The following is a 21,435-nucleotide window of genomic DNA, read 5'->3' as shown; positions in this document are numbered from 1 at the left end:
CACTCTCCATGGGGTGGAGGCTCTCTGAGTCCAGTTGGATGGTAGGGCCAGGATTTAAGCGACTTTGTACTCAACGTTGGATTAACACTTTCCACTGAATGGAGGCTCTCTGAGCTCAAGTGGGTGGGCTGTGCCTGGTGCCTGAGTGACTCTTATCTGAACTTTAGATATGTGCCACCCCCATCACCCAATGCCAGGTGGCAGTCCCCTGAGCTTAACTGGACAGGTCATGCCCAGTGCCTGAGTGACGTTGTCTGAGCTCTGGGCCTATGCTGTCTACAGAGCCACAGCTCTCAGTGCTCAATTGGCTGGATGGTGCCTAGTGCATTAGCATCTCTCCTGAACTCTGGGCCAGTGCTGTCAGCTGAGCAGCCTCGTGAGGTTGATTTGGTGGACAGAGCCAGCACTGGCAGAGTGAATTTGATCTGGGCCAGTACTGCCTACTGATTGTTATCCCCCTGGAGTCACCAGGCCTATGGATTCCCCACTTCTGTGCCTTTGTTAGTGCAGCAGTGGCACTGCAACGGTGAAGAGTGGACTCATCAGGACCAAACTATCCTTTCAAATAAAAAAGTATAATTAACATTTTAAAAAATAGGAAAAGAGGAAGAAGCTGAAAATACTAAAGAGGAGGAATTATCTAAAGAACTCTGGCAACATGAAAAATCAGGGCAAATCAAAGTTTCCTTGGGACATCAAAGAAAATACAACAGAGAATCCCATCCACAGAGAAATTGCTGAAATTTCAGAAATAGAATTTAGAATATGGATGGCAAATGAGATACTAGGACTGTAGGAAATATGGAAACAGAGAACCAAAAAAACGTTTAGCATTGTCTCAAGACAGGACTTCCAAGTTGAGTCTTCCCCTTTGCCAGAAACTCTGGTGCTTTTTACTCCTTCTGTATTCCTTTCTGTCTAATAAATCCTGTCAAGAAGAAGAGGAAGGGGAAGAGGAAGAAGAAGAAGAAGGGGAAGAAGAAGAAAAGGGGAAGAGGAAGAAGAAGAGAAGGAAGAAGGAGGAGGAGGAGGAGGAAGACAACAACAACAAGAAGAGGAGGAGGAGGAGAAAGAAGAAGAAGGAAAAGGGGAAGAAGAAGAAGAGAAGGAAGAAGAAGAAGTGGAGGAGGAGGAGGAAGAAGACTCAAGAAAGTAATGAATTCAAGGACAAAGTCACTAAAGATATGGACATAATGAGAAAAGATATAGCAGAGCTTAAGGAATTGAAAAAGCTATTTGAGGAGCTTCAAAACACAGTAGAGTCCCTCAAAAATAAAGTTAAGCAGTGCAAAGAAAGAATCTCAGATAAAGAGGACAAGACTTTTGAACTATCCCAAGCATTCAAAAAGGCAGAAAAATGGAGAAAAGGAACAGAATATTCCCTTAGAGAGTTATGGAATCATTCCAAGAGATCAAACATCTGAATTATAGGGATACCTGAAGGAGAAGAGGATGGTCCCAAAGGCACAATTTCTCTGTTCAAGACATTACAGTGGAGAATTTCCCAAGTATTGCAAGAGACACAGAAATTCAGATAGTAGATAATTTCAGAACACCAGCACAACTCAATACAAACAAACCATCTCCTAGACACATTGTAATTAATTTTGCTGATGTTAATATGAAAGAGAAACTTCTGCAAGCTGCCAGGCATAAGAACAGTATTACTTACAAAGGAAAAAATATAAGAATGACTGCATATCTTTCAGCTAAAACTTTCCAAGCCAGAAAAGGATGGTCATTGACCTTCAACTTTCTTAAACAAAACAATATCCAACCCAGTATCCTATACCCTGCTAAACTGAGTTTCATTTGTGATGGAGAAATCAAATATTTCACTGACATCCACATGCTGAGGAAATTTTCCATGACTCGACCAGCTCTATAGGAAATACTCAGACCCATTCTTCATAACAAGCAACAGGAGGGTACACTCCTAAAGTAAACCTACCCAGAAATTAAAGAACAAAGCCTAGTTTCCACAATGGTGAGTGGCATAAAAGTAAGCTCTGAACTTCTAAAAAACAAGATGACCAAAACTCTGCCAAATCTATTAATTCTCTCAATTAATGTGAATGGTTTGAACTCTCCTTTAAAGAGGCATAGGCTGGCCAACTGAATACAAAAATTCAGGCCAGATATCTATTGCCTACAAGAAACTCACCTTACCTCAAAAGATAAAACAAGACTCAGGGTGAAGGGATGGGCAACAGTATTCCAGGCAAATGGAAAGCCAAAAAAAAAAAGCTGGGGTTGCAATCTTGTATGCAGATAAAATGGGATTCAAACAAACAAACAAAAAAAAATAATGAAAGACAAAGATGGACACTTCATGCTTGTCAAGGGAAACATACAATATGAAGAGATTTCAATAGTTAATATCTACATGCCCCATCTAAATGCCCCTTGATATATAAAACAAACCCTAACTGATCTGAATGATATAATATCTTTCCACACTATAATAGTTGGAGATCTTAACACCCCATGGGCAGTACTGGACAGATCCTCCAAGCAGAAACTAAACAAATAAATGATGGACTTAAAGAAGACCCTAGAACAAATGGACTTAACGGACATTTATAAAACACTTTATCCTAATAAAACTGAATACACATTCTTCTCATCAGCCCACAGATCATCTTCCAAAATTGATAATATCTTAGGTCACAATGCTAACCTCAATAAATACAAAAGAAGAGAAATTATCCCCTGTATCTTCCCAGACCATCTTGGAATAAAATTTGAACTCAACAGCAACAGAAATCTTCATATTCAAATAAAATCATGGAAACCAAATAACATTATGTTGAATGATAGCTGAGTCATAGTGAAATTAAGAAGGAGATCATTGGATTTCTGGAACAAAATGATAATGAAGACACAAACTATCAAAACCTGTAGGATACTGCAAATTCAGTCCTTAGAGGGAAATTTAAAGCATTAGATGCCTTCATCAAGAAAACAGAAAAAGAACAAGTCAGCAACCTAATGGGCCATGTCAAGCAACTGGAAAAGGACGAACAATCTAATCCAAAACCTAGCAAAAGAAAAGAAATAACCAAAATTAGAACAGAAGTAAATGAAATTGAAAACAAAAAAAAAAATTATTCAGAAGATAAGTGAAACAAAAAGTTGGTTCTTTGAAAAGATTAATATAATTGATAAACCCTTAGGTAGACTAACCAGAAACAGAAAATCAAGATCTCTAATAACTACAATCAGAAATGATAAAGGGGAAATAACAACAGATGCCATAGACATATAAAAGATTCTCAACAATTACTACAAAAAACTCTATTCCCAGAAAAATGAAAATGTAGGAGATGGACCAAAAGCACAATACCTTCCAAAACTTAGCCAGAAAGATTTAGAAATCTTGAATAGACCAATATCAAGTACTAAAATAGCAGTAATTATACAAAATCTCCCTGCAAAAGGAAAAGCCCTGGACCAGATGTCTTGACACCAGAATTCTAATAAACTTTCAAAGAGTAACTAGTTCCTATAATGCATAAACTTTTCCAAAATATAGAGAAAGAAGCAATCCTCTCCAACACATTCTCTGAAGGAAATATCAGCTTGATCCCCAAACCAGGAAAGGACCCTACAAAAAGAAGAAAACTGTAGACTAATATTATTAATGAATATCTATGAAAAATATTCAACAAGATACTAGCAAACAGAATCCAACAACACATTAAAAAAGGTTATACAAAATGATCAAGTGGGTTTTATCCCAGAGACACAGGGTTGGTTCAACATATGTAAATCTATTCATATAATACACCACATAAATAGAATCAAAAATAAAAACCATATGATTTTTTCAATTAACGCATAAAAGCTTTTGACAATATCCAGCATCCTTTCATGATAAAAACACTCAAGAAAGTAGGCTTAGAAGGAACATTCCTTAAGCTGATAGAGGCTATGTAAAGCAAAACCACAGCCAATATCATATTGAATGGAGTAAGACTGAAAGCATCCCCATTCAAATCTGGAACCAGACAAGGATGCCCACTGTCTCCACTGCTATTTAACATAGTGTTGGAAGTCCTAGCCATCACAATCAGGCAAGAGAAGGAGATTAAAGGAATCTAAATTGGGGCAGAGGAAGTCAAACGCTCCCTCTTCACAGATGACATGATCTTATACCGGGAAAACCCCAGAGACTCAGCTACAAATCTCTTAGAAGTGATCAAAGAATACAGCAGTGTCTTAGGTTACAAAATCAATACCCCAAAATCAGTAGCCTTCATATACGCCAACAATTATCAAGCTGAGAACAAAAATAAAAGACTCTATTCCTTTTACAATAGCTGTAAAGGAATGAACTACCTGTGAATATATCTAACAAAAGAATTTAAAGATCTCTATAAAGAGAATTATGAAACTCTGAGAGAGGAAATAGCAGAATATGTCAACAAATGGAAGAACATACCATGTTCATGGCTGGGAAGAATCAACATCATTAAAACGTTCATACTACCCAAAGCAATCTATAGATTTAATGCAATCCCCATCAAAGCACCAATGTCACACTTTAAAGACCTTGCAGAAATAGTACTTCAACTCTTATGGAACCAGAAAAAAACCCTGAAAAGAAAATACAGTTCTTAGAAATAAAAACAATTCTGGAGGCATCACATTGCCAGACTTCAGGTTACATTACAAGGCTATAATAATCCAAACAGCATGTTACTAGGACAAAAAGAGGTACAGATCTATGTAAAAGGATAGAGAATCTAGAGATGAACCCAGCCACATATCATCATTTAATCTTTGATAAGCCATACAAAAACATGCAATGGGGGAAAATAATATTGAAAATAAAAGCACCATTATTTAACAAATAGTGCTGGGAGAACTTGTTATCCACATGTAGAAGACTGAAACGGGACCCACACCTCTCACCATTGACAAAAATTGATTCTTGTTGGATAAAAGATTCTAATTTAAGACATGAAACAATAAAAATTCTAGAACAGAGTGTAGGGAAACACTTGAAGATATTGGCCTTGGAAAAAATTTTATGAGGAAGACCCCCACCCTCCCCCAGCAATTGTAGCAACACCAAAAAATAAATAACTGGGACTTGATCAAGCTAAAAAGATTTTGCACAGCTAAGAGTAGCAAAACAAAGCTAACAGACAGCTCTGAGAATGGGAGAAGATTTTTGCATGTTATGAATCTGACAAAGACCTGATAATTAGAATATATGGAGAAATCAAATTAAACAATAAGAAAAGTGCAAACAGCCCTCTCTGTAAGTGGGCAAGTAATTTGAACAGAAACTTCTCTGAAGATGACAGACAAATGACTAACAAACACATGAAAAAATGCTCATCGTCTTTAATCATCAGAGAAATGTAAATCAAAACCGCTCTAAGATATCATTTAATCCCAGCAAGATTAGCCCACATCACAAAGTGCCAAACCCCAGATGCTGGGTGAATGTGGAGAGAAGTTTACTGGTGGGATTGCAAACTAATACAGCCATTTTGGACAGAAGTATGGAGAATCCTTAAAGATCTAAATGTAGACCTTCCATTTGACACTGCAATCCCCTTCTGGGTATCAACCCAGAAGAACATAAATCATTTTACCACAAAGCAATTTACACTTGAATATTTATTGCAGCTCAATTCATAATAGCCAAGTCATGGAAGCAACATAAGTGTCCATTAACCCATAAAGAATGGATCAACAAACTGTGGTATATGTATACTATGGAATATTTTGCAGCTATTAAAAAGATAGATCATTTACATCTTTTACATTTACCTGGATGGAGTTGAAATACATTCTTCTTAGTAAAGTATCACAAGAATGGAAAGATGAATATCCAATGTACTCCATACTAATATGAAATCAATATGTAAACAATCACATGTTCCTAAGAATAAACACTATAATAGTCTAGTTTGGGGGTAGAGGGAGGAGGGGGGAGGATGTACGGCAGAAAGAGGGAGGGTATGAGACAGATCTCACCTGTGCACATTGTGAGGGTGTATAACATGCCCCCTGAGTGAGAGGTTCTTCTACAAATGGAATTTTGCCCTGGAAGTGAGAACAATGTAACCTAAATATTGTACCCTCATATTAATTTAAATAAAGTTAAAAAAAAAAAAAAGAATTTGTTTGTAATGTCTACTCTGTATTTAAGTTTTGGTTTTTTCAAGTTTTGGTGAAAAAGAATCATTATAATTATTTTTATTTTTTTAGAGATGAGGTCTCACTGTGTTGCTCAGGCTGGTCTCAAACTCCTGGCTTCAAGTGATCCTCCTGCCTCAGCCTCCTGAGTTTCTGAGAATACAAGCAGGAACCACCATGGCTAGCTTTAAAATCATTATTATACCTGATCACCTGAGTAGTTTCTCTAAGCTTGATATTAGGTTCATGGAATAGCAGAATTTGAATAATCTCTATAATATCATGTGCAACATGTATCAAATAGGGCCAAGAGACCAAGTCCAAGCAAGGTGTATTAATCATTACTATCTATGTATTTTATTTACAAGAAAACTTAATCCTTTCTATTTTTAGTCATCAAGATAAAAAAGATCTTGTCCTCTTATTGACTAAATATTTGTTAGATGCATTAACACCTCACACTCGGTTCTCAAATACTAGCAATCATTATCTTTTCAACAAACATATTTTAAGCAATTACTATGTAGCTGGAACTGTGCTAGTCAAGTGGTCAATACACATATGAATAAGACATCATTCCTTTACTCACAGAACTCATTATCTGATAAGAAAAGACAGATGGATAAACAAGAAATATATTAAACACAAGACCTAATTGTATTCCATCCCCGACCTTCAGCTATCACAAGAGCTATTGTTTGGAAAGAATAATTGTTTGAGAAGAGTCATGGGAAATGAATTCAAGTTATAATTCTTCTAATTACTGTTTATTTCACCTTATACAAGTTCTATTACTTGGCAGAATAGTGGTTTACTCCTCCACAAAGTACATAATAATTTCTGACCTAGGTGCTCTACAGAGAAATTTGGCACTAGCAATAAAAAGTGCAGATAAATACACTAAATGCTACAAATCTAAGATGTGAATACTAAGCCAGGATCTAGCACAATGCCACAGACAAAAAAAATAGATATTTATTGCAATTGCAATCAATGTAACCTGGCTTACTGTACCCTCAATGAATCCCCAACAATAAAAAAAAAATAGATATTTAAAATATTTGTTTAATATAAAAAGTACACTGCTACATCACTTATTCTTGGGTTTATCATCCTGTTTTAATGCACTTTATTAAACTTAATACAATTTATTAAACTTTACTTCATACATAGGAGAATAAATGAATAAAGAATAATAATGCAACAGATTTTTAAAATTCGGACTAAAAACAGAAGGAAAACACATGTTCCTCATGTCATTCATTTGTTGACTCTCTTTTTGGCACACGTGATATTTTGATATATATACACATTGAAGAATGATTAAACCAAGCAAATTAGGAATCCATGGCCTCGCATACTTATATTTTTGTAGTGACTCTTTTCTACTTTGCAGAATCTGTCCATCCATGTACTGATCCAACCTGAGAGAAATAATGTGCACAGTAGCTCTAAAGCTCTTGATGTTTCTATAGAACTTCTTTATCCCCCACTACCTACACTCCCAAATTATATATAAATAATCTCTTCCTTTTCTTTATATTTTACAGTATGCCTGTACCACTAAAAATACATGTTTAGTTTTGCATATGTGAGCCTATATATGAATGAATGTAATAATATTTTATGGATTCTTACAGGCTTGCTTTTTGTTTGGTTAAGTTTTATATTTTGGTATCACTCATGTTGATGTGTACTGCTCTAATTGATTTATTTTCATTCATGGTGGCCTCAACCCTAAATTTAAGGGGACTAATTATAAAGACTTACATTTAAGAATAAATTTTAGCATAGAATTGTACAGAAGCCCCTTCAACAAGCTGAGAAAATTCACTGCTGGTCCTAGCTTTCTGGAAGTCTAAATAAATTATATTAAATTTTTCAAATGCTTTTTATATCTACTGAGATTACAATATAGTTTTTGTTTTGTAATTTATTAATGTGGTAGATAGCATCAGAATATGTTCTGATGTTGAACTAAAAGCACACTCCTGGAATAAATTCAATTTTATCATAATGAGTTTTTTATCTATTGCTAAACAGTTTACTCATGTTTTGTTTAGGATTTTTGCATCTAATATCATAAATTAGATTGGCATGTGCATTTCTTCCTAATCTGACCTATATATTATGGTTATTTGTTTCACTAATTTCATGAAATGAATTGGGAAGTTGTTACTTCTTTTACTATTCTCCGGACACTGCTGTAGAAATACATTAACATGTTCCCACAAGGGTTTGTAGTACTCCTCTGTAAAAATATCTGGGCCTGATATTTGCTTTGAATAAAAAATTTACCAATTCAATTTAATTATTTAATTTATATTGTAATCTTGAGTTATTTTGTTAAGATATATTTTCCTAACAATTTTTCCATTTTATTCAAATTTTCATTTTTGTCAGTATAAATCTGTCAGTTTGTCAATCTTGTTGATCTTCATGAAAAGAATACTTTTGGATTTATTTTCTTGCCTTTGTGATTTAATTAATTTCTACTCAAATCTTTATTAATACATCCCTTCTTGGTTTCTTATGTAGTTCTATTTCAAACTCAAAGTGGAAACTTAGCTCATTAATTTTTAGTGTTCCTTCTTTCCTAACATAGGCATTATAGGAAATAAATTTCCCTCTAAGTATTTTCTTTAGCTACAGCCATCAAGACTGTTTGTTATATTTTCATGATTTCTCAGTTATAAAGTATTTTTTTACTTTCAATTATAACATACTCATGACACAGAAGTTACACTGATGTGTGTTGCAAAAAAGGTTCCAAATCGTGGAGTAATTTCACTTATTTGCATAAATAGTGGCCTGTACAATAGTAGTTCTCTGAAAAACACTCACTTAGTATATGGTCAAGTTTACTTAATTTTCCATGTGTCCTTGAAGAATATGAGGGTTTTTTCCCAAGATGGCAGATTGGAGGCTTTGTTATTGTGCCTCATCCACTTGAAAAGAACAAAACAGTGTGCAGAGATTCAAGCTTTGAACTTGATAATCTATTTGCCCTTGTAAGATGTATAGTTTGCAAATATATTCTCCCATTCTGTAGGGTATTTTCTCTGTTGATTATTTCTTTTGCTATGCAGAAATTTTTAGTTGAATTAACCCTAATTTATTTATTTTTATTTTTGTATTCACCTTTGGGGTCTTATTCACAAATTCTTTGCTTTGTCCAATGTATAGAAGAGTTTTTCCTACAGTTTCTTCTAGAATTTTTATGGTTTTAGGTCTCACATTTAAGTCTCTAACCAACCTTGGGGTTAATTTTAATATATGGTGAGACAGGGATCCAGTTTCATTCCTTCTCACTTGGTTATCCAGTTTTCCCACCACCATTTATTGAACAGGGTGTCCTTTCCCCAGTGTATGTTTTTGTCTACTTTATCAAAAATAAGTTGATTTTAGCTATATGGTTTTATTTCCAGAATCTCTATTCTGTTCTTGGTCTATGTCTACTTTTATACTAGTACTATACTGTTTTGGTTATTATAGCCTTACAGTATAATGTGAAGTCAGGTAATTCGATGACTTCAGATTTGTTTTTTTGCTTAGGATTTCTTTGGATATGCAGGGTTTATTTTTTATTCCATACAAAGTTTGGGATTATATTTTTCTAGATCTGTGAAAAGAAATGTTGAAATTTTGATGGGAATTACATTGAATCTGTATATCACTTTGGGCAGTATGGATAGTTTAACAATGTTAATTCTTCCCATCCATGAGAATAGGGTGTTTTTCCATCTGTTTGTCTCATCTCTAAGTTCTTTCATCAGTATTTTCTAGTATTCTTGTAGGGATCTTTCAATTCCTTGGTTAAGTATATTCCTAGATATTTTATTTTCTTTGTAGCTACTGTAAATGCTATTGAGTTCTTGATTTGACTCTCAGCTTGTTATTAGTATATGGAAATGCAATTGATTTGTACATGTTAATTTTGTGACCTGAAATTTTACTGAACTTATTTATCAATTCTAGGATAAAATTTCAAAAAAAATATTCAAGGTGTTTTGATTTGACATGATACAGAAACACTACATTTATATAGGAATATTCTTTCAATAATTCACTTTGCTGATTCTATTCTTCATAAAAGTTAATTTTTTCTGCAGAGATAAAATTTTGGCTAACACTGTCCCTGGGATAGTCAATGCACTTTAAAATGGTACAACAAATCCACGTTGAATATCTTATCATTCAACTATAGCACATTAGGAACTGATGGTGCCCTGTCACACATGCACTAATATATTAATGGTTAACAATACTTATAATTTGTTGCAAAGTATCATTTAAAATAGTAGCATTAACACACAGATTTTGTTGATGCAAGATACAATGAAAAGAGATGAGAGCACCTGGATCTATTAATACTTTTTATCTGTACAAAAAAAACCTTTATGTTTTCCTACCATGGAAGGCATGCCCATCTGTACATACACTCACCAAATTTATTCAAACTTTATGATGTTTATGTTGAAAGTTGTTGAAGATATCTACTCCCCATGTTCTGTTTGCAAGAGTGCCCCAAATGATTCTTTGTAGCAAAGAAATCTTCTGTTATGACTCAAATGAAATATAAGACCTACACTGAGCCAGTAGGATCAGTTGATCCATCCCAAGCAATTGAATAACATACGTTTTGCTCTTGAAGGATTGCATGAAGTTGTTCTGTTAAGTTGAAAGCTCATTCATGCTTCTGATCAGTTTTGGTTCTCCTTAAAAGAGGCAATTGTTTGTACTTTGAAGTGTTACTGGAATCTAAGCATCTTACAACTTCAACAATGCTTTCTTTCACAATTTCTACATCACTGAATGGCTTTTTCTTTTCCCCCGAATATATATAAGCTACTTTATAAGTTGTTTCAGAGGCATTATTCCCAGTCTTATTCCTACTTAAAAAATTTTTATTTGCTTTTGCTATTCGTCTTAATTTCTGCAATATAAGCTTTTGTGCATCTCCCCATAATTTATAATATGTGTGGTCCTTATGAATGTTACAATACTGATAAGACTGAGTATCTCCAGTGTTGTTATTGTAGTATCACAAAACTAGCAAATCATCTTATCTTTAACAGAAATAAGATAATATTGCAATTCCTGATCCTCATTAAAAATTCTATTTTCTTACTTCAGTGTTCTCTTGGTGTTCTTTGATATGATGGACTGTTAAGTAGATAGAATTAAAAGTACTGTTGATCTATGCAAGTATCACAAATTTCACTTCAAGTAGAATCGTAGTGCACCGCTATGAACTAATAACAGACTAACGTATTCTGTCCCCATAAACTCCCACCAACCAGCCTCATGCACTAGTGGTGCCTGTCAGGGAGAGGAAGGTAGAACTAAATCATGAGCATAGCAGCTGTCAATTTAGCCCTATGGCTTACTAATATTCTAATTGTTCTGGTCAATCTGGGAGAATTATTTCATTGAACCTTATTTTATTCTTTGGTATTTTAAAAATAAAAATTAAAAAGATAAAAATGTATCAATAAAAATAAAGGAATTTGTATTGTAAAATCTGGATTCAGTCAAAAGGCCACACTTAACAACCTAGAAGGCTACATGTTGCCCACCCCTGCTTTAAATGAATAAAAGTGGGGAAACATGCGTGAAACATAATAATTTATTTCAGTATCTGCAGTGTTTGTAAATCTAATTCTGTGGTTCGCTCTTTCTGTGAAGTCTCACTCAGGATGTCTTATTTGTGTGTCTTTTGAGAACTTATCTTCCTTCAAACTGAATGAGAATTTTCTGAAGGTTAGGTATAAAGTGAAGAAAGAATTTGAGTTTACTTCTGGCAAGTCTCTGGAAGTACTGCCAGGATAGGACAACTTTAAATTAGATTTTTAGCTGGGGTTTTAGAGGCTACACAGATAATATGAATTCTAACCCAAAGTGCAGATAAATACAGGCTATAATTAGAAAATTTACAAGATGTATTCTGTTTTATTTTCTGAGCCACACAGGGCCAAGGATAAGCTAGCGAAGTGTTCCCACTATCTCCTGCTGTAGTGACTAGTGTTTTTCTCATTTATACAACTAGTTGGTCAAATTTTAAATATTCTTAGTTTTATACAAGGATCTCTTTTGTAACTTTCCAACTGGCAGGATACAAGATTTGTTTTTGGTACTCAGTTCATGCAGCTTCAAAATTCAAGCTCTGAGACTCAATAGAAACAAAATCCCCCCATCTACCAGCACAGCACTGGTACTGCCCTGATAATTGAGATTTGCGCTCTGTTTGTACCTGGCCGTGAAGAATTTCTCTAATTCACCTATCAGATTAGCTATGCATTTAAAAATATTTTATCTATCACTTTTAGTTCTTATAGATTACTACATTTCTAGAAAGCAAACCATTTTTAAAAATTTTATCAACATGTTTATAGACACCAGTGATGAACATCTTTTTAGCTCCTAAATGTTTTATTATTATTATTATTAAATCATAGCTATGTACATTAATGCAATCATGGGGTACAATGTGCTGGTTTTATATACAATTTGAAATATTTTCATCAAACTAGTTAACAAAGTTTTCATAGCATTTTCTTCGTTATGGTGTTAAGACATTTATATTCTACCTTTAGTAAATTTCACATGTACCCTTGTAAGATGCACCATATGTGTGGTTCCACCAATTACCCTCCCTCCACCTATCCTCCTCCCTCCCCTCTTTCCCCTTCTTCTTGAGCTATAATTGGGTTATAGCTTTCATATGAAAGCTATAAATTGCTTTCATAGTAGGGCTGAGTACATTGGATACTTTTTCCTCTATTCTTGAGATACTTTGCTAAAAAGAATATGTTCCAGCTTCATCCATGTAAACATGAAAGAGGTAAAGTCTCTATCTTTCTTTAAGGCTGCATAATATTCCATGGTGTACATATACCACAATTTATTAATCCATTTGTGGATCAATGGGCACTTGGGCTTCTTCTATGACTTAGCAATTATGAATTGGGGTGCAATAAACATTCTGGTACAAATATCTTTGTTATGATGTGATTTTTGGTCTTCTGGATATATACCTAGTAGAGGAATATAGCTCCTAAATGTTAATCTCATTTTAGAAATCAGGATTCTCCTTCAGGTGAAAATGTAACTATTTAAGGACTACATTTCCATAGCCGGGCGTTGTGGCGGGCGCCTGTAGTCCCAGCTACTCGGGAGGCTGAGGCAAGAGAATCGCTTAAGCCCAGGAGTTGGAGGTTGCTGTGAGCTGTGTGAGGCCACGGCGCTCTACGGAGGGCCATAAAGTGAGACTCTGTCTCTACAAAAAAAAAAAAAAAAAAAAAAAAACAAAGGACTACATTTCTTAAAATTATTACTCTTGGTAAAAGACAATGTATCTTGGAAGTCTCAGTGAAACTTGACTAAGGCTAGACAGCTACTCTGAGAAGAAAAAAATTATACATATAAACACACACAAAAAATAAAATTTTATATATATACATATGTGTATATATATATACACACACACCACACACACATACACATACAGAGAGTACCAAAATAATGTAACACATTTTAAGAGAGGAAAAAAACTGTACTTAATATTAAGTCACATTGACTTCTGCAATTATAAGAGGTGCTCAATGTGATTTGACTCATATTCCTCTTTTGTTGTCAGTATATATTGCATATTACAATTTTAATACAGGTTGTTTTCCTCTCTTAAAATGTGTATACATTTTTTGGTACTATATATATATATATATATATATATATATATATATATATATACTCTCTTGTACTTCCTTATCACAGACAAGATTCTGAGCAGCATATCACTTACATGTGCCTTAGGTGTATTCCCTCACTATAAATTCATAGTTAAAAGTTAGATAAAGTAAAGCCATATATCTCAAGTACATACACTTTCAGCTAGAAAAATAAAAAAAATAGGGCTAAGGGGAAAATGTACTCTACTCCAATACCACAAAATGACATTCAGCATTTTTATATTTGTTCATTTACTGATTCATTGATATTTATCCAGTATTTACTATGTACAGGGCACTGTTCTAGGTGCTGATGATACAGAAATGAATACGTAGGAGAAAAAGATAAGAAAACAAATATAAGAGCTCTCTTTCAAAATAAGGAAATACTACAAACATATCTTCTGTTATTATCTTTGTCACACAAGGGCTCAGATATTTCTTGTGTGCAACAATTATATCTGCTTTTTCCCTTTGCAAAAGAAAAATAAGTCTTAATGGACTTGGATTATTCAAAGCCATTTTTAATGGCAAAGTTTCTTGCTTAATATTTCAAAATCCTACTAATCCACAGTTCAACACTTCTCAACTCTCATTTAGTCACAAATGCAGAAGAAACACCATATAATTTAAACTGGCCTTTCAAAAAAAAATCAATCGATTAAGCCTGTACAGTGTGCTAATTCAACTTCTATTTTCTCCACCAATAAATATCAGGTTTCACACATACAACCAGCCGTGGGCCAGAATGAAAGATTTAACAAAAGCTTTAGTACAGTAGTTGTTGAGTAGGCACTCTGATACATTTCCACAGTATAAAAATTTAATGAGACTTACTCCCAACAGAGTATTTACTACATCAATTTGTTTGATAGTATTATATTTGCAGAAGCAAAATAGAGCAAAGGTTATTTTGGTTACTTTACCAATACAGCTTGCTGTAAATAATGAAGAATGCAACCATTTAATTTACAAAATCATTAAAAGAGGTTAAATGCTCAATAAATACTGTGTTATCTAGTTCAGACAGCCTCAGAAGCTATTTGTTACTTGGATGTAAAAATATATAAAATTAAGGCATTTTGTACGAGTTTGTGTATCTCTGCCTTTGACTGGAACTGAATTTCAAAGGTTGGTGAGTCCTCATGAGGATCTCAGGAAAAACTCTTTAAGACTCCCTCCTACCTTGTTCAGAAAAAGTGGGTCTGCCATGTAAAGCACCTTATTTGAGATCTATGCCATTTCAATGCCCAAGCCTATTCCTATTGAAGCTTCACAGACATACACATACACAGATGCATGGATGCACACACATACTTTCTCTTCTCTCCAACCATTGCCATACTTGCCTGTCAGAGTCACTTTCAACTAAAGCGAGAAAGGAAAAGAGGTCTCACAAGAAGGAACAATTTGTAAATGTCTTTCTTCTTTGTGATCCTAAGAATATAGAAGGTGGCCGATGCCACAGTGGAAAAACTCTCACCTAACTCATGTGACAGGTCACAGTTAAAATGCACATAAAACTTTGTTACATACACAAAATTATTAAAACTATTATGTAAAATTACCTTTAGACTGTGTCTATGATGTATACATGAAACATAAATTAATTTTGTGTTTAGAGGATATCTCACTGTGTATATGCAAATGTTCCAAAATCTGAAAATCCAAAATACTCTGGCCCAAAGCATTTTGGATATGGGATACTCAATCCGTAAGATTCATCTACTCTAGCAAATTTCACCTCGCACCCCAGAGCTCATATACTTCCTAAGGCAGAGTAACCTGCATCTGGCGACTGAAAAGAGACATAAAAGCCTGGTCATTTCTGCCAAAGCATATTTGGAGGGCAATCCTCTCTCCATAACTCCCTGCTGATTGGACAGGCCATGAGGGTCTGCCTGTCAGGGAGACTTTTTCCTCTGCCCAGTCCTGCTCCTTCCCTCATCCTGGCCCAGACAGAACCTGCTTTCCAAACTCTACTCTGTTGTGACTCTGGAGGACCCAATATGCAGCACCAACCATGACTCCTTCCTTTTTTTGCCTTATTTTTTTTTGTCGAGACACAGTTCTACCCTATGCCCTGAGCAGAGGGCAATGGCGTCGTAGCTCACTGCAACCTCAGACTCGGGCTGTGGGCATCCTGCTGCCTCAGCCTCTGAAGCTGCTGGGATTACAGACGCTTGCCACGGCGCCCGGCTGGGTTTTTCCATTTTTTTCATGAGTCGGGGTCTCACTCTCGCTCAGACAAGCCATGAACTCCTGAGCTCAAGAAATCCTCCCACCTCAGCCTCCCACAGTGCTGGGATTACAGGCGTGAGCCACCGCGCCCGGCGACTCCTTCCTTTTTTTTCATGTACCACATCCATTCTGTCAAAATTCAGTTGATTCTACTTACGCAATGTAGCCAACACCACCCTGGTTCAAACTAAACCATAAGGTAGAATCAGGTGTTGCATGTAGACATGTAAGGTTGGAACCTAGATTACTGCAATAGCCTTGTTCCTCATTTTTTGGCCTCTTCCCTTGGCCCCCTTCAGTCTATGATCCACATGCAATCAAAATAGTCCTTTTAACACACAGGTGTCAGTCAGCATGTCATGCATTCAGTTAAAACTTTCTAATAGATCGCCATTTAACTTGAAGAAAAAGCCAGAGTCTTTAAAACAGGGGTCCTCAAACTACGGCCCACAGGCCACATGTAGCCCGCAGAGGACATTTATCCGGCCGGTGGGGTGTTTTTGCCACAGCTGCCTGTCCTGCTTAGTAGCTGACTTGTCCCAGGCTGCAGTGTGCATGTGTGGAATGTGCGCCAACTCTCCAACTCCATTCCTTCCCTCTGTTTCTCCCTTCAGGGAGTTATTGCCATCCTGCTTAGCAACCCACTGTCGGGGCTGCAGTGCGCACGTGTGGAATGTGCCCCACACTCTTCAATTCCCCTCCTACTCTCCAACTCTGCTCCTTTTCTCTGTTTCTCGACTCCTCATCTTAGTCTCTGGTGTAATCAGAGGAGTCACCAGGTTGCCTGCTGCTGCCTAAGGACTGAGGTAAGAACAAGTTAGGATTTTTTTTTTTTTTTTGAAGTTAGGAGGTCTTTTTTTATTTTGCAGGTTGTAGGACCTTTTTTTTTCTGAAGTTAGGAGGTCTTTCCTTTTTTTTTGCAGATGGGGGCACCTTTTTTGAAGTTTGAAGAGCCTTTTTTTTGAAGTTAGGAAAGCCTTTTTTAAAGTTGGTTGGTTGGGGGTAGTTTCTAGGGGGGTTGCATCACAGTGATAACGCAAATAGTCAGCGCTCAGTGCTAATGCAAATTATCAGTGCTCAGAGGTAATGCAAATAGTCAGTGCTCAGTGTTAATGCAAATTGTTAGCACTCAGTATTAATGTAAATGGTCAGTGCTCAGAGTTATTGCATGGGGGCCCCAAACTGGTAATCTGCCTAGGGCCCCATGGGAACTTAATCTGGCTCTGCAGACAGCCGAGGAGTAGGAAACCCAATTTAATTGCCAGTAAGTGCATTTATATACTGATTGCTATTCAGTTGTGTATGATGTTGTATGTTGTGTGCTGTGTTCTCACCCATACGATCAGATTCCTGTGCGAGTTCACAGATTGCAGCACGGTTCACACAGGGTAGTGTGAACTGGAAAGGTGGTGGAGGAACCGGCTCTGTAATTGTGCCTGATCCCACACCACACCAGTGTGAGCCTGAGGTAAAAGCAGAGTTCCACCATATGGGCACTGGCGAGGCTGAAGTGATGTGGACTGGCAAGGCTGCCTTGATGGACACTGATCAGACTGCATTGATGGGCAGTGCAGTCGATATGTCTATGTGTGGGCAAAGTTATTACTGGTATATTGTTTTTGGAGTGCTATATATATACGTATTTTACTAATAGCAATTTGGAATCCCTAGGAAACAATGATATCAAGAAAGAGAAAATTGACTCAGAGTGTAGGATATTCAAAGAACAGTGAACTTAACATTACCTTTTCATGCAGTACAGGGAAAGAGCTGTGTGTTTGATAAGCCAGAATATAGCATCTGTGTTCAAAGAATACAATTTGCGTCGACATTATCAAATTCAACATAAAGATAAATATAGTTTGGTTGGAGAAGTGAGAAAAGATAAAATATTAAAACTGAAATATTGAAAACTAAGCAAAATACTTTTGTGAATCAGAAACAGCTAAATACTTCATCACTGTGAGCAAGTTTTCAAGTTGCCAAGATAATAGCATGCACTGGCAGAACATTCATGGAGGGAGAATTTCTTAAAGAATTCCTTCTTTCTGTTGCCAAAGAGATGTGTTCAGAGAAGGCCGATTTATTTAGTACAGTGAGTCTTTCAGGATCCTCAATTACACAAAGGATTGAAGAAATGGGAGAAAATTTGCATCAGCATTTGCAAAACTCTGCAAAAAACCTTTCCTATTTTTCCTTGGCACTTGACGAAAGTAATGATGTTTGTGATTCTGCACAACTTCTAATTTTTATTCATGGTACAAATGACTATTTCAAAGTCACAGAAGAGCTTACTGCACTGAAAAGCATCAAAGGAACAACTACAGGAGAGGATATTTATGAAAAGGTTTGCCAAACTGTGAATAGTTTGGAGCTGGACTGGGAAAAACTAGCCACTGTGACAACTGATGGTGCTCCAAGCATGGTGGGGTCTAAGAAAGGAGTAACTGCTCACATTAACCAAGAGATGGACAATCATAACCATTTTCATCCAATAGCCATACACTGCCTCATCCACCAACAAGCACTACGTAGTAAATCACTGAAGTGGGACTCTGTTATGAAAACGGTGGTATCTTGTGTTAACTTCATTAGAGGTAATGCACTAAACCACAGACAATTTCAGGAATTTCTGTCTGAGCTAAATGTTGCCTGTGGAGATGTTCCATACCACACAGAAGTCCATTGGCTGAGTTGAGGGAGAATTTTGAAATATTTCTATGACCAACTTCCACAGATTACAGCTTTTCTGCTTTCAAAAACCAGAGCTTAATGATACAGAATGGAAATGGCACCTTGCCTTTCTGATAGATGTAACAGAGCTACTCAACAATTTCAATGTGCAACTTCAAGGAAAGGGGAAGCTCATCTGTGATATGCAATCACATGTGAAAGCATTTGAAGTAAAATTAGGCCTCCTCATCAAACAAGTGAAAGAAGAAAATTTCTGCCATCTCCCCACAACTCAAAATCTGTTAGCAGAAAATCCATTGGTTGCATTCCCAAATAAAATGTGTGTATTCACTGGAAAAGTTGCAAAAGGAGTTCCAATTTATATTTAAAGAGCTTCATCTCCATGAACAGAACATACAGCTTTTCTGTAACCCATTTTCTATTGACATTGAAAATGTGGATACAATTTACCAAGTGGAACTGGCTGAACTGCATAATTGTGACTCTCTGAAAGACGCATTCAAGTCAAGCAGCCTTCCTAATTTCTATGCATCTCTCCCCTCTGAGACAAATTCTAATCTCAGGAACCATGCACTCAAAATGGCAACCATCTTTGGCAGCACTTATGTCTGTGAACAGACTTTTTCCAGAATGAAACATCTGAAATCTCCAATCAGATCTAGACTAACTGATGCACACTTGCATCACTTGTCATGACTAGCAGTGACAAATATGGAACCGAACATTGACCATCTTGTTAGCCAAAACAGGCCCATAGTTCCCATTGAAATACTGGTAAGTTTGTTGATTTAACTTTACTTGTTCTTCATTTTAAATATTGTATTTGTTGCCATTTTGTTTTTTACTTCAAAATAAGATATGTGCAGTGTGCATAGGAATTTGTTCATAGTTTTGTTTTTTTTAAACTAAAGTCCGGCCCTCCAATGGTCTGAGAGACAGTGAACTGGCCCCCTGTTTAAAAAGTTTGAGGACCTCTGCTTTAAAACCTACACAGCCCTTCATAACCTGGGCTCGGTAGCTCTCTAAACTCAGCTCCTACCACTCACTCAGGAACCCTGGCTTCTATGTTATCACATAGACACAGGCGACATGCCCTCAAGCCTTTGCTCTAGATTTCTTTTTTTCTTTTCATCTTTTTTTTTTTTTTTATTGTTGGGGATTCATTGAGGGTACAATAAGCCAGGTTACACTGATTGCAATTGTTAGGTAAAGTCCCTCTTGCAATCATGTATTGCCCCCATCTGTCCAATTCCCTAACCTCCTTCAAGCCTTTGATAACATCTTGCCTTCACAATGTAACACAGTATATGATTAATTATCTACAATGTTTATTGTCTTTGTTTTTGCCTATATTCCCCCGGCAAAAATGTAAGATTTTGTGAAAACTGGTGATCAGATATGTTTGAAGCACATAGAACATAATACCAATAATAATTATTTGCAGGATGAATAAATCCTGTGTTTCCTATATTGACCTATGTTTAATGGTCATCACTTCAATGTAATTAACAATCCCAATCCATATTCATTAGCTTTCTTGGCAGAGGTGTAAAAGAATCAGAAGTCTACTAATAGAATATTTTTCTGCTAATCAATTCATTGGAAGACGCAGAAGGTATCAATATTGGAGGCTGACTGAATAACTGGATTTTTATTTCTCATGCTCTAAACTCCAACATGTGGATCTTTCTTTCTTTCTTTTCATCCTGGAACATCACATCACGTTTTGTCATTCTCTCCACTTACCTCCAGCTCATCAAGGGCACTTCCCAGAGTTGCTGCCTGAGGTTCCGGTGAGGCTGACACATTCTGGATGCCTTGTGAAGCATTTGAAATTACATTGAGGGCATTCTGAATTTCTCCACAAACTGTGTCCTTGCTGGCTTTGAGGGAAGCAACATCGGAATGCTCCAAACAAGCTGAACAAATTGAATGCAAGAGCGGGGATTTCTCCTTCAATGAGGCCCGGGCTCCTGCAATTTCATCCCTCTGAATTGGAGATTTTAAGTCCTAGAAAGGAAATTTAAAAAGTGATTTCTTACAATAGGTTATGGGAGAAGGAATTACACAAAGAAACTTCATTTTTTTCTGTCAGTATAAATGAAAAGATATAAACACTAAAAAGTCAGCTATAAGTTAAAATAAAGAGCATCAATTATTGCTACATTCCTTCAGATTTTGTTAAAAGTTCTACAATAGGAAAGGTGAATCAGTTTTCAAGTAAAGGTCAGAGTGGTGCAAATGTGTAAAAGCTGAGTAGATCTTATACTTGTCAATTAGATCCTTATAAGTCACTAAAATATTCTGGCATTCACATTATTAAGTATAATAAGAGAGCTTGAATTGAGAGCTAAAATATTCTGGCATTCACATTATTAAATATCATAAGAGAGCTTGAATTACAAGGATGCTAATTACCCTTTTCTGTAGATGTTGATAATTGCATTTAACATTTTCATTAAAACTAGACCAATTGAGATAACAACACTAAATTAAACTTCTCACCATTTAGCTAATTTTTTGCTCTTTTTCAGAGATACTAATAAATTAATCCTGTTATCATTCTTTCTTTGACATTTATTTGACACATGGTTACTGAGCACTTAGCAGATGC

The 21,435-nt window shown here is 35.9% G+C and overlaps 1 protein-coding gene across 1 annotated transcript in view; it reads right to left on the bottom strand.

Annotated features, from left to right (window-relative positions):
* Positions 1-21,435, bottom strand: part of CTNNA3 (catenin alpha 3) — a 1,739,301-nt gene that overhangs the window by 1,290,174 nt on the left and 427,692 nt on the right. Inside the window, exon 6 of the mRNA XM_053584032.1 lies at positions 20,568-20,831. Within this exon, the coding sequence (XP_053440007.1) occupies positions 20,568-20,831 (264 nt within the window). The remainder of the gene's footprint in view (positions 1-20,567; positions 20,832-21,435) is intronic.

The sequence above is a fragment of the Nycticebus coucang genome, chromosome 3 (genome assembly GCF_027406575.1).
Source record: "Nycticebus coucang isolate mNycCou1 chromosome 3, mNycCou1.pri, whole genome shotgun sequence".
In the NCBI taxonomy this organism is placed as follows: Eukaryota; Metazoa; Chordata; class Mammalia; order Primates; family Lorisidae; genus Nycticebus; species Nycticebus coucang.
The sequence above is the reverse complement of the archived record's forward strand: the minus strand, read 5'-3'. Positions and strand labels throughout refer to the sequence as shown.